We start from the raw sequence: 15,703 nt of genomic DNA on the forward strand, positions 1-15,703 counted from the left end.
AACGGTTGCGATACAAGCAATATCGAATAATACCTCTGTCACAATGGTATATCCTGCCGACCGAAGTTCGAGATTACCACTTCGTTGGTGTTCAACAGTTTGCGTTGAGATACGAAACGAAGAACGCTCTTAGCCATTTTGCCATCCTGCCGTTTGATACTAAATCATTACCTGTTTACTGAAATACGTCGAAGTTTTCCGGTGGTGATCTCGAGAGAATAAATAGAATCGCATCCCGACCAAGTCGACCGCCAGTCTGTGTTAATTCGTTTCCATAGTTTAATTGACAAAACTCAATCTTGCACTAACAAGGTTTTGAAACAAAATCGGCGAAAAATAGTCTTCAATGCCAAAATGTGGCATTGGCTAAACTATGCCGTTATAGTATCTGGCGAATTAGTGCTGTTCGGGTTCGTCACGCCGAAGACTGGCCCGATTCCCACATGATACAAATGGTGAAGCTAATTCCTGTGTGATATTGCTGGAATATTGGTAAAGTTGGGCTTCGCCAAATCCAAACTCAATGGCCTGATTTGCTCGGCAGTTATAGTAGTAAAGGTTGAGTACACCGAGTTGTTTTATGTTTCGTCATCAACCGAAATCAAATAGTAGCGTTTGTTTTGACAAACGGATCATTTGGTCATAATTCCAACAGTTTATGCTGTAGATTCAGTCCAGTGCGTCATTGGTTAAAATAATTAGGTATTGCAGCGACCGCCGTTCTCGTTGTTTAATGAAGAGTGGTTAGATTTGAAATGATTGCTGCATCGTCGTACCACGACTTACAAGAAGAGATAAGAGGATTTTGTTTATTTATTAGTATATTATATTTTCACAGAGGCGGGGACAATGGATTATAAGAATCGCCGCCGGCAGCGTATATTCGTTGTCTTGGCATTGCGAAATGGTTAATCTTCCGGTTCAGAAATGAATGATTCATACGGTGACACCGCCAGCAGGTTTTCCGCATTATTAATTGCAGCATCTAACGTTCGTTGTTTCATCCAAAGAACATTTCTTGGCGGCTCCAGACCAATTGAGTCACAGTAGCAGTTCGCTGGTCCGATGAGAATTGTCGCCAGTGTGTTTGATCGAAATTAGGCAAAACCAGAAAATAATTGAGTTAAAGTTGATATTTCTGCTCGGTTTAAAGCGCATTCTGAATCCGAAGAGGAATGAAGCGGTCCGCGAAAATGTCATTACTGTTAACCATCACTGACATTGTTGCTGAAGGCTGTTCGAAGCAATTGGGGCGCTCATTGGTGTCGAATTTTACCGAGCTGCGAGCAACGCCTGTTCTGCGGCGGTTTATAAACAATAAAAGCCTTTAAAACAACGACGGAGGCACCTGGGTACTTAAGAAATTAGTGTGAGGAAGGACGTGAGATGATTGGGGTGGTTAAAACACGAGCATGGTTCGTATAGCCTTCAAGACATTACAACCAAGCGTAATTCAATCGACCAAATCACTAGACCTACGTCCAAGAATGTCAATCGATCAACCATCAGACGTACACAACCAGTGCATCACGTCGCAAACCGCTAGACGACGCAACCAAGGTATATCAATCAATTTCAACAAGACGTACAACCAAGCGTATCAATCACCAAATCACTAGACGTACAACCAAGCGTATCAATCATCAAACTAGACGACGCAACCAAGTGCATCAATCACCAAAACTAGACGTACAACGGCAAGAGTATCAATCACCACAACTACGACGCACAACCTGAGCGTATCATCACCAACAACGTACAAACCAACGTATGGATCATCGCCAAACTAGCCAACCAAGAATATCAATCACCAAATCACTGGACGTACAACCAAGCGTATCAGTCACCAAACCACTCGGATCGCACAACCAGCGTATCGAGCAACTAAACCATGACGTTCCAGCCGAAGGCGTATCAATCACTGGACAAACCACTAGACGTACAACCAAGCGTATCAATCACTCAAAACCACTAGACGTACAACCAAGCCAAGCGTATCAATCACCAAACCACTAGATCACGTACACAAATCTACAACCAAGCGTATCAATCACCAAACATACAAGACTTACAACCAAGCGTATCAATCACCAAACCACAAGACGTACAACCTAAGCGTATCAATCACCAAACCACAAGACGTACAACCAAGCGTATCAATCAGCAAACCACTAGACGTACAACCAAGCGTATCAATCACCAAACCACTAGACGTACAACCAAGCGTATCAATCACCAAACCACTAGACGTACAACCAAGCGTATCAATCACCAAACCACAAGACGTCACCAAATCCACCAAGACGTACAATAAGCGTATCAATCCGCAAACCACAAGACGTACAAAAGCGTATCAATCACCAAACCACAAGACGTACAACCAAGCGTATCAGTCACCAAACCACTAGACGTACAACCAAGCGTATCAATCACCAAACCACTAGACGTACAACCAAGCGTATCAATCACCAAACCACTAGACGTACAACCAAGCGTATCAATCACCAAACAACTGGACGTACAATCAACCGTATCAATCACCAAACCACTAGACGTACAACTCGTCACGATATGGCTGAAATATTGCCGATGTGACGTTAAATAATAACTCACTCACTCACTAGACGTACAACCAAGCGTATCAATCACCAAACCACAAGACGTACAACCAAGCGTATCAGTCACCAAACCACTGGACGTACAACCAACCGTATCAATCACCAAACAACTGGACGTACAACCAAGCGTATCAATCACCAAACCACAAGACGTACAACCAAGCGTATCAATCAGCAAACAACTGGACGTACAACCAAGCGTATCAATCACCAAACCACTGGACGTACAACCAACCGTATCAATCACCAAACAACTGGACGTACAACCAAGAGTATCAATCACCAAACCACAAGACGTACAACCAAGCGTATCAATCACCAAACCACAAGACGTACAACCAAGCGTATCAGTCACCAAACCACTGGACGTACAACCAACCGTATCAATCACCAAACAACTGGACGTACAACCAAGAGTATCAATCACCAAACTGCTGGACGTACAACCAAGAGTACAATCACCAAACTAGACGTACAACCAACAGTATCTCCATCTGCAGCTGTACACCATCAAGAAACCACCAGATGTATCAGATGTATGTATGAAATACAAACGAAGCTGCACCATAACTGAAGCAAAATACCGACATTATTTTTGTAATGAAACTTACATAGCGAACATGAAGGAAAGGAGAAGACATATTTCCATTTGAAACGATACTGTTTAAAACGGTACACACATCAGGCTCTACAAGTTTTGACTAAATATGCATGTATTATTTTAAAATTTAATCATTTCATAAAATGTGTAAAGTTCGACCGTAGTGGGAACGTGGTGGGCACGGCGGCTACCACAGTAACGACAAAGGCCAACTCTCAGCCATGGAATGGATTGGTTATGCGTCCTGGACGTTTGTTATTGAAATTCAGTTATAAACTTCGTGCAGTGCCAACTGTGAATTTGTCTCTGCGTGGAGTTAGGATTGAACTTAGTCTCAAAGTCTCAAACCCCGGACCCTAATAGAGGAGGTCGCTGTGTACGAGCAGAAACCATATAATAGATATGGAAACACTGGAAAAACTATGAACGGTTAATGTTGATCGAAGTCGCTCATTGTAAATCAAGTCCGTTTATTATATCACATATTCAATTCTTGTTGTCGTTCTGAGGACATTTTTGGAGTAAATGATAGCGAAAGTAGTCGGGGAATCCCCTGGTAAAACCGATACCATAAATAGATGAGGTGGCAGCCTCCTGACAGGTGGGCAGAAAAGGTGAGATTCGTTTTACCAATATAAAATCCGATATGATATCGTTGATAACAACAGACGAAATGTTTATAACTGTTTGATAGCTAAAGTGTTATTTTCTGTGCACATATTTTCAGTGCACATAAACTTATACTTATCGGAGACTACCTATATCTTGCCTGTCAAAAATTCAAAATTCAAATTCTATGATGTTAAGTGCCCATTCTAAATAATGAGTTCATTTAATTAGCTTGTATATTTTGCCAGAATAGATTGATTAGAAGACAATGAACACCAGGAGTATGACAACTAATGGAAGTGACAACTGTGACACTGGCAGTAAAGTAATTCTGTGGGATGAGGAAAGAAGTGGTGGGACTGCAGACAGGGACCAAGTGGAGGTTGGTTTGGGTCAGTCTAGGATGTCCGTGCTGCCTACACAGGACACTAATGGCAACCAAACCCATCACAGCCATGGAGCTCCACGGACAAGAAGTCAGCTCCCAGACAGGGATGGTGACATCAGTGGTTGTAATACTGGACAGGAGAGCAGTTCATTGCCTCAGCCACAACACCATGAGGTACCTGGCTTGATGGTTGGTCAAGGGAATATGAACTCCCTTCATCCCAGGTCAGGGAGTACACATACAACGGGTAGAACACATACAACAGAGCTATAACATGGATCAAGCCCCAACAGATCCTGGACTGTGCAAACAATGCCGAAATCTTCAGAGATGAAACATCACCCCAGTCCCAACATGGCAGTAATTCAAATAATCAGACTCTCGAAACAGGGAACAGGGACCAGCTGGATGACCCAACACATCTACAGATGGGAGTTAATGATGATTATGTTGGGGATGAAACAGGGTGTGATCTGCCATCCATCTACAGTCAATTAACCACTTTAACAGTAGGTTCTTGTGGAAGTTCTGTTATTCAAACTGATTCATCATCAGGCTATCACTCCCCCATGAGGTCACAACCATCAGACAGCAGCAACTTCTGTAGGCCTGGGAGATCAGCAGGTGGTCAAGCCAGTGGACGAGGAGAAGCAGTCAGTTCATTTGGTCAACATGGACAAGAGTACAATCCATCAGATGTGGACAGTCACCACTCCATTCCATCCCACTGTCTTATGGACCCCCTTGGTCCACCTCGTGAGGAAAGTCGAAAAAAACCCCGCAAAACATCAGAAAACAGACAATCAGGAACCAGTTCAAGACGTACGGACCAAGTGATTTACAAGAGGACAGATGGGGGAGCTGGGATGGAACGAGCTTCACCTTCTGGGGCAACTCAAGGTCATGTAAGGAGTAGTCATGGTGACAGAGAGGCAAGAGCTACACGTAAACATCCCAAACAGAGGAAGAAATTAAAAAAAGAACCAGTAAGTTTGCAAATGTTTTTGGTTATGTGTTCTGTTTATGTGGAAACATCGGTGAACCATTGAAAAATGTCTTAAAAATCCAGGCATGTATTGTTGCAGAGTGATGGCATTGTTAAGTGATGTATCTATAAAAGACAATAATGTCAACATGAACATATAAAGCTAGTGAGTGAGTGAGTGAGTGAGTATTGTTTTTCGCCGCTTTTAGCAATATTCCAGCAATATCACGGCCGGGGACACCAGAAATGGGCTTCACACATTGTACCCATGTGGGGAATCGAACCCGGGTCTTCGGCGTGCCGAGCGAACGCTTTAACCACTAGGCTACCCCACCGCCCCTTTAAAGCTAGTAACATGAGTGGTACAAGGCTTGCAAATGTCCTGAAGGTCAGAGTGTTATGAGACACAGAAATGTGTGTCCAGTACACATGAATTTACAGGTGAGGTGAAATTGGGTTTAATGCCGTGCTTGAGAATATTTTGCTCATATGACGACGTGCATGCGTGTGTATGTGTATGTGCGGCTGCTTGTACTTGCCAAGACTTAAGCTGGTTTTATACCGCTAGCCCACTGAGAGATACCATGCTGCAGTTAAGCATGAATACCCCACTCAGGCACAGTATACTGACTCCGAGCCGACCAGTCCTTGTTGTACCCCTTAATGCCGAGCGCCAGGCAGGGACCATCAAGTACCACATCTTAACGTCTTTTGGTATGACGAGGCTGGGGATCGAACCTGCGACCTACACCATGGAGGCGGTCTAAATGTACAGAATAGATGCAGAATATTATTGCATTCCAAGAGTTGCACAAGAAAAGTCACTGTACCAAATTATTGACAAGAAATACAAAGTTCCTGTAATCAAAGTAGTTACCACATCTTCAGTACACTACAACATTTCATTACATGATCTTCAGTAACGTATGTTATATTTGGGATTACACTTTCTTAGTAAAGTACAGATTCTAGTACTTTTGTTGGGTTGAGTCCCATCCGGGATTCGAACCACATTTGAACACTTTCTAAAATGGCATTGTGTATTTCATAGCTTTTGGCCGTGGGAGCCGTGCCAATTAACACTTATCAGAGGGGTACACAAAGTCCGCAGTCTAGACTACCAGTTGTCCGACTTCCATTTTTGTGGAAGCCGCGGTGGCTGAGCTGTCAAGGTGTCTGACTTTGTGTGCTGGCTTATTAGGTGCCTGACTCTGAGGGTGTGGGTTCTAACTCGGATGGGACTCAACCCCCAAAAGTACTAGAATCTGTACTTTACTAAGAAAGTGTAATCCCAAATATAACATACTTTACATTTGACCACTTTCTAAAATGGCATTGTGTATTTCATGATCTTCAGTAACCCATGCTTGTTGTAAGACAGACAGACAGACAGACAGACAGACAGTTTTATTTCAGTATATAAGGCCATGGCCCACATTACAGAATAATTTTACATTTTATTTGATGCTGGTAAAACCAGTAACAGTCATACATTATTGACTTTGAAAGCTATGGAAACATTTTTGCACAATGTACAGGCATAATATACCCTTCTAAAGAAAAAGTAGCAATACTTATCAAAACATCATCCTTAGATGACACAAGTCTAACAAAACTATCCTTACACGGGTTACCAATATATAGGTAAGGTGGAATATCCTTCCACGGGGGTTACCAATATATAGGTATGGTGGAACACATTCAATCTTATGCATCTTTTAAACATTGACAATTAAATGGTAATCATCTTCAACTACTGGTATGCCTTTGCTATAGCAATATAAACAGAGTCTATTACAGTACAGTGTATTATGCCTCCCTGTTATAGTTGGAGGTTGGAAGCTATTATATCTGAACTAGCTTAAAACATGTTTATAATACTGTAAAATATATCTAAGGAAAAATTTCTTTCAATTTGCACAAGTGTCATAAAGTGACAGTATGTCGTAACAATCATACAATTTTGCTTTGTAATTTGTCTGGCATTTTTGCACAGTGTATAGGCATAACATATCGAAGAAATAACATATGGATCTTAATGTGTAATTTTACGAACCTTCATCAGAAACTTAGCAATACTTATCAAAACATTTTCATCCTTACATGACATAAGTGTTGCAAAACTTTCCCTACCTGGGTTTTTAATATAGGTATGGTGGAAACATTTAATTCTTGCATCTTTATAGCATTGACAAACCATCAATAGGTGGTATTCATCTTCAACTAATGACATGCCTTTGCTATGACAGTATAAACAAAGTCTATTACAGTACAGTGTATTATTATGCCTCCCTGTTTCAATTGCAAGTTTGAAGTTATTACATCTGAACTGGCTTAAAACATGTTTGTAATACCATGGAATGTCTAAGGACAGATATCTTTCAACTTGCAAAATTGTCTTAAATTGACAGTATGTCTGACATTTGCTCAAAAGTGAAACAGTATGATGCCAATCTTGGTTCAAACAATCAGACAATCTCTGCTTAAAAAGTGAGATAAACATTTTTACATTTCCTATGTCTTGACTTATCCATAAAATACCAAAACCAAATTGAAATAAACTATTTCTGATATGCGATGCCCATGTAATTCTCCCTACATCATCAAGTGTCTTAAGCATACAATAAGCTTGATAAGGTATTCTATTGTTATCCATCATAATCAACTTACTCCAATATTTAACCGATTTTAACATGTAATTATACTGAAGGGGAACTCTGCCACATTCACCCAATGCCATAACATTACATGTATATTTATTCAGCCTCAATACCCTTGTTGTAAGAGGCAATGGGATATGGTGGTCTGACTTGGTTGACATGTCATTGTATCCCAGTTGCGTAGATCAATGCTCATGATCTTGATCACTGGATTGTCTGGTCCAGACTGGATTATTTACAGACCGCCGCCATAAAGCTGGAGTATTGCTGAGTGCGGATTTAAACAACAACCAAACCATCTGGTACGATGAGCCATAGTGGTGATGTAACTATGGATGCTTGTGGCATCTAGATATCGGTATGATGAACGAGGAGAGTTCTATGGATGTACAACTTATCCACAGAACTCTCCTTGTTGTTTATGGATGCTTGTCCTATAGCTGGTACACACAAGCATATCCTGTGGGTATTGAATTTACTTCTCTTCATTTTCAGTATCCTGCTGAAGTTGATGACAACATGAAAGAGAAAATGGAGGCTATCATGCCTATGTTCACTGAAAGGGTTGACCCAGGACTGCTGCAGCTGCATCTCAGGGGATGTCTTAAGGATTATCAATGTGTATGTGTTTCAGTATATACTTTCAAATAGGGACTGTGGTTAACCTGGTGTGAGTGTATCGGATTCCTGATGATGGATCTCCTATTTGTGCCAGGACTGAGTGAGTGAGTATGGGTTTATGCCGCTGTTAGCAATATTCCAGCAATATCACTGCAGGGGACCAGAAATGGACACATTTAACCCAGGTGGGGAATCGAACCTGGGTCTTCAGCGTGACAACGCGAACGCTGTAACCATTAGGCTACCCCACCTCCCCTTTTGTGCCAGGATAGTGTATCTTATTTGTGTGTGGGATTGTGGGTCTCCTGTTTGTGTGTGGGGTGGTGGGTCTCCTGTTTGTGTGTGGGATGGTGGGTCTCCTGTTTGTGTGTGGGATGGTGGGTCTCCTGTTTGTGTGAGGGATGGTGGGTCTCCTGTTTGTGTGTGGGATGGTGGGCCTCCTGTTTGTGTGAGGGGTGGTGGGTCTCCTGTTTGTGTGTGGGATGGTGGGTCTCCTGTTTTGTGTGGGATGGTGGGTCTCCTGTTTGAGTGTGGGATGGTGGGTCTCCTGTTTGTGTGAGGGATGGTGTGTCTCTCCTGTTTGTGTGAGGGATGGTGGGCCTCCTGTTTGTGTGTGGGGTGGTGGGTCTCCTGTTTGTGTGTGGGATGGTGGGTCTCCTGTTTGTGTGTGGGATGGTGGGTCTCCTGTTTGTGTGAGGGATGGTGGGTCTCCTGTTTGTGTGTGGGATGGTGTGTCTCCTGTTTGTGTGTGGGATGGTGTGTCTCCTGTTTGTGTGAGGGATGGTGTGTCTCCTGTTTGTGTGGGATGATGGGTCTCCCTGTTTGTGTGTGGGATGGTGTGTCTCCTGTTTGTGTGAGGGATGGTGGGTCTCCTGTTTGTGTGAGGGATGGTGGGTTTCCTGTTTGTGTGAGGGATGGTGGGTCTCCTGTTTGTGTCTGGGATGGTGGGTCTCCTGTTTGTGTGAGGGATGGTGGGTTTCCTGTTTGTGTGAGGGATGGTGGAGTCAGCTAGTTTGTGTGTGGGATGGTGGGTCTCCTGTTTGTGTGAGGGATGGTGGGTCTCCTGTTTTGTGTGAGGGATGGTGGGTCTCCTGTTTGTGTGGGGTGGTGTGTCTCCTGTTTGTGTGTGGGATGGTGTGTCTCCTGTTTGTGTGAGGGATGGTGGGTTTCCTGTTTGTGTGAGGGATGGTGGGTCTCCTGTTTGTGTCTGGGATGGTGGGTCTCCTGTTTGTGTGAGGGATGGTGGGTTTCCTGTTTTGTGTGAGGGATGGTGGGTCTAGCTAGTTGTGTGTGTGGGATGGTGGGTCTCCTGTTTGTGTGAGGGATGGTGGGTATCCTGTTTGTGTGAGGGATGGTGTGTCTTCTGTTTGTGTGTGGGGTGGTGGGTCTCCTGTTTGTGTGAGGGATGGTGGGTCTCCTGTTTTGTGTGAGGGATGGTGGGTCTCCTGTTTGTGTGAGGGATGGTGTGTCTTCTGTTTGTGTGTGAGGGATGGTGGGTCTCCTGTTTGTGTGGGGTGGTGGGTCTCCTGTTTGTGTGTGGGATGGTGTGTGTCTCCTGTTTGTTTGTGGGATGGGTGTGTCTCCTGTTTTGTGTGTGGGATGGTGGGTCTCCTGTTTGTGTGAGGGATGGTGTGTCTCCTGTTTGTGTGTGGGATGGTGTGTCTCCTGTTTGTGTGTGGGATGGTGGGTCTCCTGTTTGTGTGTGGGATGGTGGGTCTCCTGTTTGTGTGTGGGATGGTGTGTCTCCTGTTTGTGTGTGGGATGGTGTGTCTCCTGTTTGTGTGAGGGATGGTGTGTCTCCTGTTTGTGTGGGGTGGTGGGTCTCCTGTTTGTGTGTGTGGGGTGGTGGGTCTCCTGTTTGTGTGAGGGATGGTGGGTCTCCTGTTTTTGTGTGTGGGATGGTGGGTCTCCTGTTTGTGTGAGGGATGGTGTGTCTTCTGTTTGTGTGAGGGATGGTGGGTCTCCTGTTTTGTGTGGGGTGGTGGGTCTCCTGTTTGTGTGTGTGGGATGGTGGGTCTCCTGTTTTGTGTGGGATGGTGGGTCTCCTGTTTGTGTGTGGGATGGTGTGTCTCCTGTTTGTGTGTTGGATGGTGTGTCTCCTGTTTGTGTGAGGGATGGTGTGTCTCCTGTTTGTGTGGGATGATGGGTCTCCTGTTTGTGTGTGGGATGGTGTGTCTCCTGTTTGTGTGAGGGATGGTGTGTCTCCTGTTTGTGTGAGGGATGGTGTGTCTCCTGTTTGTGTGAGGGATGGTGGGTCTCCTGTTTGTGTGAGGGATGGTGGGTCTCCTGTTTGTGTCTGGGATGGTGGGTCTCCTGTTTGTGTGAGGGATGGTGGGTCTCCTGTTTGTGTCTGGGATGGTGGGTCTCCTGTTTGTGTGTGAGGATGGTGGGTTTCCTGTTTGTGTGAGGGATGGTGGGTCGCTAGTTTGTGTGTGGGATGGTGTGTCTCCTGTTTGTGTGAGGGATGGGGTCTCCTGTTTGTGTGCGAGGATAGTGGATCTATCTTTTTTGTGAGGAAAAGGTCTGATATTTCTGTCAGGTCCAATGTATGTAGTAGTAGTTGGGGGAAGGGAGGCAGCAAATGTGGGGGTGGGGAGCATGGGAGGTGGTCTTGCGTCATAATGCTTTAAACACAGTTTGGTGGTGTCCAGTGTCACAGTGAGGTTGGACATTTATCAGACAATCCATGGTACTCACTCCTTGTGCCATTCCTCAAATGCACTAGGATTACCTTTTGATGGCTGTCATTTTCATCATATTGACAAATACTGGAGAGCTTTTTTACCAGTTCAGCAATAATGTCTCACAAGGGGAACTGATGGAGTTCAGTTAACACAATCTGATTCTTTTGGTTTTGCAAGTGAGTTCCTTAAATGGGATGCAAAATGTCTATGATATCTTTTCAGGAACACATACGTAATCAGTCTGATGTCAAGCCACGGCCATACGTGAACCAGACACTCTGGAACTACTTAAAGAGGGCTCCTTACTGGTGGCAGAACCTTGAGAGAGCCCTGGAGGAATGTGGATACAATAAACTGTTGGCCAAACTGAAGGAAGAATAGGATGTGGTATTGGAGTCGGGTAGATTGCTGACTTTGTGTGCTGGTGATTAGGTGTTGGACTCTTGAGGGTGTGGGTACGAATTCTGGATGGGACTCAACACAACAAAAGTATTAGAATCTATGTACTTTATGTTATATTTGGGATTACACTTTCTTAGTTAGTAAGTACAGATTCTAGTACTTTTGGGTTGAGTCCCATCCAGGATTCGAACCCACTTCCCTCTGCTTTACTGAGAAAGTGTTATTCCATATATAACATTACATGTGTCCACTTTCTAAATGGAATTGTGTATTCATAGATGCTGATTGGCGGTACTATTATCTTGACAACTAGATGAATGTAGTTGACAGTGAAGACTGCTGTTGAAAATACTGGGAGATGAGTGTTGTGTGATTACATTCAGACTAGAGGGTACCACCTTAGACAGGGCATGGATGTCTAATAGAGGTCAGTTAAGAAAGGTCCTGTCTTGCATATATGCAATTAACAGGGATTGCATCTTAGTGATTTTCTGCATATTGAATCCATTTGTACAAAATCACAACATGAGGTAGGTGAGATGACAAGTGAAAGTTGTAGATTTATTAATTTCTTTTTACACATTCTTTTACACAGACCACGTTACACCCACTCTTGCTATATATAAATTGTTAGAATTGTTAACAAAAATCTATTAATAGCAAAACATGGCACCCAGATTTGATATATCTATTTTACTTTTATATTTTCCTTAGTAACAGATTGATATCAGGCATTGACAAGATGCTTACCTTTTATGTCTACTTGGACACCGAGGGATGGCGTGGTCTCCTTTCACCATCGTCACAATGTCATTGACAGTTGGCGCGGTGAAATTACACTTCTTTTCTGTGCACTTCAGGATATCCAATTTAGCTTCACTCATAAATCCAACCAACACACAGGTATCTTCCACCGAGATGTAACTGTGTATTTGCCATACGAAATTAGATGCAATCTACCGCGTGTTCCTTCCTTTTAAATATGTTCATCATGTGAATTCACACACTCATATGTATGATAACATTGATGACATGTTGAGTGAACTATGTTCCGCCTTACGATATACTCGGTTATGGAAAATCTTAAAACAACACCTAAGCGGATTAAAGTGACTCTATAGCGCCTTCAACATCAAAGTTTACGTGAATTACTTACGTGTCCATAGTGAAATTTCAAAGGTCGAGCTTCTTGTCCATAAACCATTTGGTTTGTTAGTTTAAAAGCAGCACTCAGCGGTATTCCAGCGTCTGTAAACAAAGTGTAGAAGTGAGCACAGCTCACATACCCCGCTTCCACTGTGGGACATGGAAATGACTGATATTGATATATATAATGTGACAAGGATCAGCAGCTCACAAGACTTTCTCCTTGACACTACTAAACTTTTATATACATGTTAGATAATAGTTTTGCCATGTACCCTGACATTACAGTAATAATTTATGGAAACATTATTTTTTGTGTTTTCATTGGAAACCCTGACATACAATTGAACTTGCTGCACACAATGACTGACTGACTGACTGAGTTTGGTTTTTACCGCTTTAGCAATATTCCAGCAACATCACGCGGCTGGGGACACCAGAAATGGGCTTCACACATTGTGCCCATGTGGGGATTCAACCCGGTCTTCGGGCGGACGAGCCAATGCTTTAACCATTAGGGTACCCCCACCGTCCCTGCACACACAATGAAGTGGATGTAGATGAAGATTGTTTTTTAGCACATGGCATATCTGTGGGTCATGATTAACTTGTGTATTAAGTTTTGGTGAACCTAGCATGTATAGTTTCGATGATATGCTGTGGCCAGGTAACCATCAAACACATTTTGCACCAAGTCATGTTTCCATGGAAACAACAACAAAACAAATTCTGAAAAAATTAAAATAGAAAAGGCACATCAATGGGTAATGATTAACATGTGTGTGAAGTTTGGTGAACTCTAGCATGTAAACTTTAGGAGTTTATGTCTCGGACAAAGTTTCGGGACGGACAGGCGGAATGAATATTATATACCCCCGTTACTTCAGCGGGGGTATAATAATCGAAGTCTGTACCATACAATCCAGTGCCTCGATCTATGTAATTGGGATACGATGACATGTGTCAACCAAGTCAGGGGAGCCTGACCACCCGATCCCGTTAATCACCTCGCATGCGACAAGCATGGGTTACTGAAGACCAATACTAACCCGGATCTTCATGGGAGCCATCTGAACTTAAACCACGCTTGGAAAGTTATGTCCATTGTTCCTGGAAGTGTTTAATTAGCATAACTGAATAACTGCCCTGGGGCAATTATTTCGATTGAAAAACAATAAAATTGTACTCATTTTGATAATCTTCATCATGCCAAATACATTACACGCGGTATTAAATAAGTATGCCCTTGTGGTGTAAGCCGTTTATTTAAATAACCACTTTGTAAGGGTGATTAACCTATACATGTAACAGTGTGTAAATAAATGTCATTTTAATGTGTTAAACTTCATTATTTTAAACTTAGGTATAAAACTTTATCATTATCAAACTGGCCTGTGTTAACACTAACACTTGCACTGTTTAACTAATTCACTGGTAAGCTAGCTTGGGGTCTATTGTTAAGGGTAAGTGATCTGTGTCAGGTTCAATCTCTGCATTGGCCTGTTGTCAAGGTTCCTATTGTTTCATAGGTTTCAGCTTCTCTCATCATATTTAAAGCTTTCTACTGCCTTTCATTTGTGGTAGTATACATTTTTCTCCTTGAGACCAGAATACCTGCACAGCACCAGCACATTATGGGGGTAAGTTGCTAGATCTTTTAGTATTACATGTGTTGTAGTGCTATTAGGATTTAGTGTATTAGATTACATATTTTAAGGAATAGTGTTTTATCATATTTAGTGTATGTAAGGTGTTTGTCTATAAATATATGCATGCTTAGTATTTTAGACAAATATATGATGTATTGTGTAAATTAGTACACTAGTATACTACCATGATGCTGTAATTTGTACCATGCATATGTAGTATGTATAAGTATATGTATTAGCTATTTCGATGATTGGCATGATACAGTAATGTATCATGTATGTTTATTATAAGGTTTTAGTTTCTATATGCATATTTATGTATGTATTAGGGTAAATAACTATTTATGTGTTCGCTAACGCCATTTATGATGTATATCTGTATATACTAGCAGTATACTTAGGCAATACTTTGTTTATTTAGGTTCACTGAGAATCAGATGTTTTAGTAACTGTTGGCCTCTATTCTGCCTAAGCCCCTGAGACGAGGTGAGGTATTATTTTTCAGAATGTGATTGTAAATATTAGTAATCATAATTGTTATATATGTGAGTAATAATCAGAGTACATGTCTTTGCTTAAATCTGGATGATTGGCAGTTATCAGATGTATTAATAGTATAGTGGTAACCATATTGAATGTATAACATGATAATCATTATTTCATGACAAGAGACATGTATTAATTGATGGATATTTTGTTATTCAGGGCGCTTTTGTTATAGTTCAGCCAACTGGGGATCTCCTTATCCCACTTCACCAGCGCCGAATAAATCCCTTGAAACCCCCACACAAGTGTTCGGCTATCATTGAACCAACACACAGTGTATACAGAATACCTCCGCTACATACATATCAAGTATTACACCTTTTCCCATAACAGTAAAATTTAACATTTCCCGGTGAGGTGAGGTGAAATTGGGTTTACGCCCCTGCTTGAAGAATATTTCCCCGCTCATATGGCCGGCGTGCATGCGGTGTATGTGAGGCTGCTTGTACTAGCCCAGACTGAAGCTGGATTTATAGTGCTAGCCCACTGAGATACCATGCCGCAGTGAAGCATGAATACCCCACTCAGACACATTATACTGACTCGAGCCGACCAGTCCTTGTTGTACCCATTAATGCGGCCAGGCAGGGACCAACAAGTACCATATTTTGCGCCTTTTGGTATGGCGTGGTCGGGGGATCGAACCCGCGACCTTCGGGCTCTAACCACTACACCCGCGGTGGCGGTCTAACATTTCCAGTGGACACAAAGGAACCTTATACTATCTCCTTTGTAGTTGGTTGGTTTTGTTTAATAGCGCCACACTCAGCAATATTCCACTGATATGGCAATGG

The 15,703-nt window shown here is 42.6% G+C and overlaps 1 protein-coding gene across 1 annotated transcript; it reads left to right on the top strand.

Moving 5' to 3' along the window:
• Positions 1–4,111: 4,111 nt before the first annotated feature.
• LOC124281936 lies at positions 4,112–11,711 on the top strand. The gene is made up of 4 exons (XM_046717943.1): positions 4,112–4,210; positions 4,468–5,202; positions 8,357–8,482; positions 11,389–11,711. Exons 1-4 carry the CDS (start codon positions 4,112–4,114, stop codon positions 11,545–11,547), a joined length of 1,119 nt encoding a protein of 372 aa, XP_046573899.1. The 3' UTR covers positions 11,548–11,711.
• Positions 11,712–15,703: the final 3,992 nt, after the last annotated feature.

The sequence above is a fragment of the Haliotis rubra genome, unplaced genomic scaffold, assembly GCF_003918875.1.
Source record: "Haliotis rubra isolate DU_JTF1 unplaced genomic scaffold, ASM391887v1 Scf290, whole genome shotgun sequence".
NCBI classification, from domain to species: domain Eukaryota; kingdom Metazoa; phylum Mollusca; class Gastropoda; order Lepetellida; family Haliotidae; genus Haliotis; species Haliotis rubra.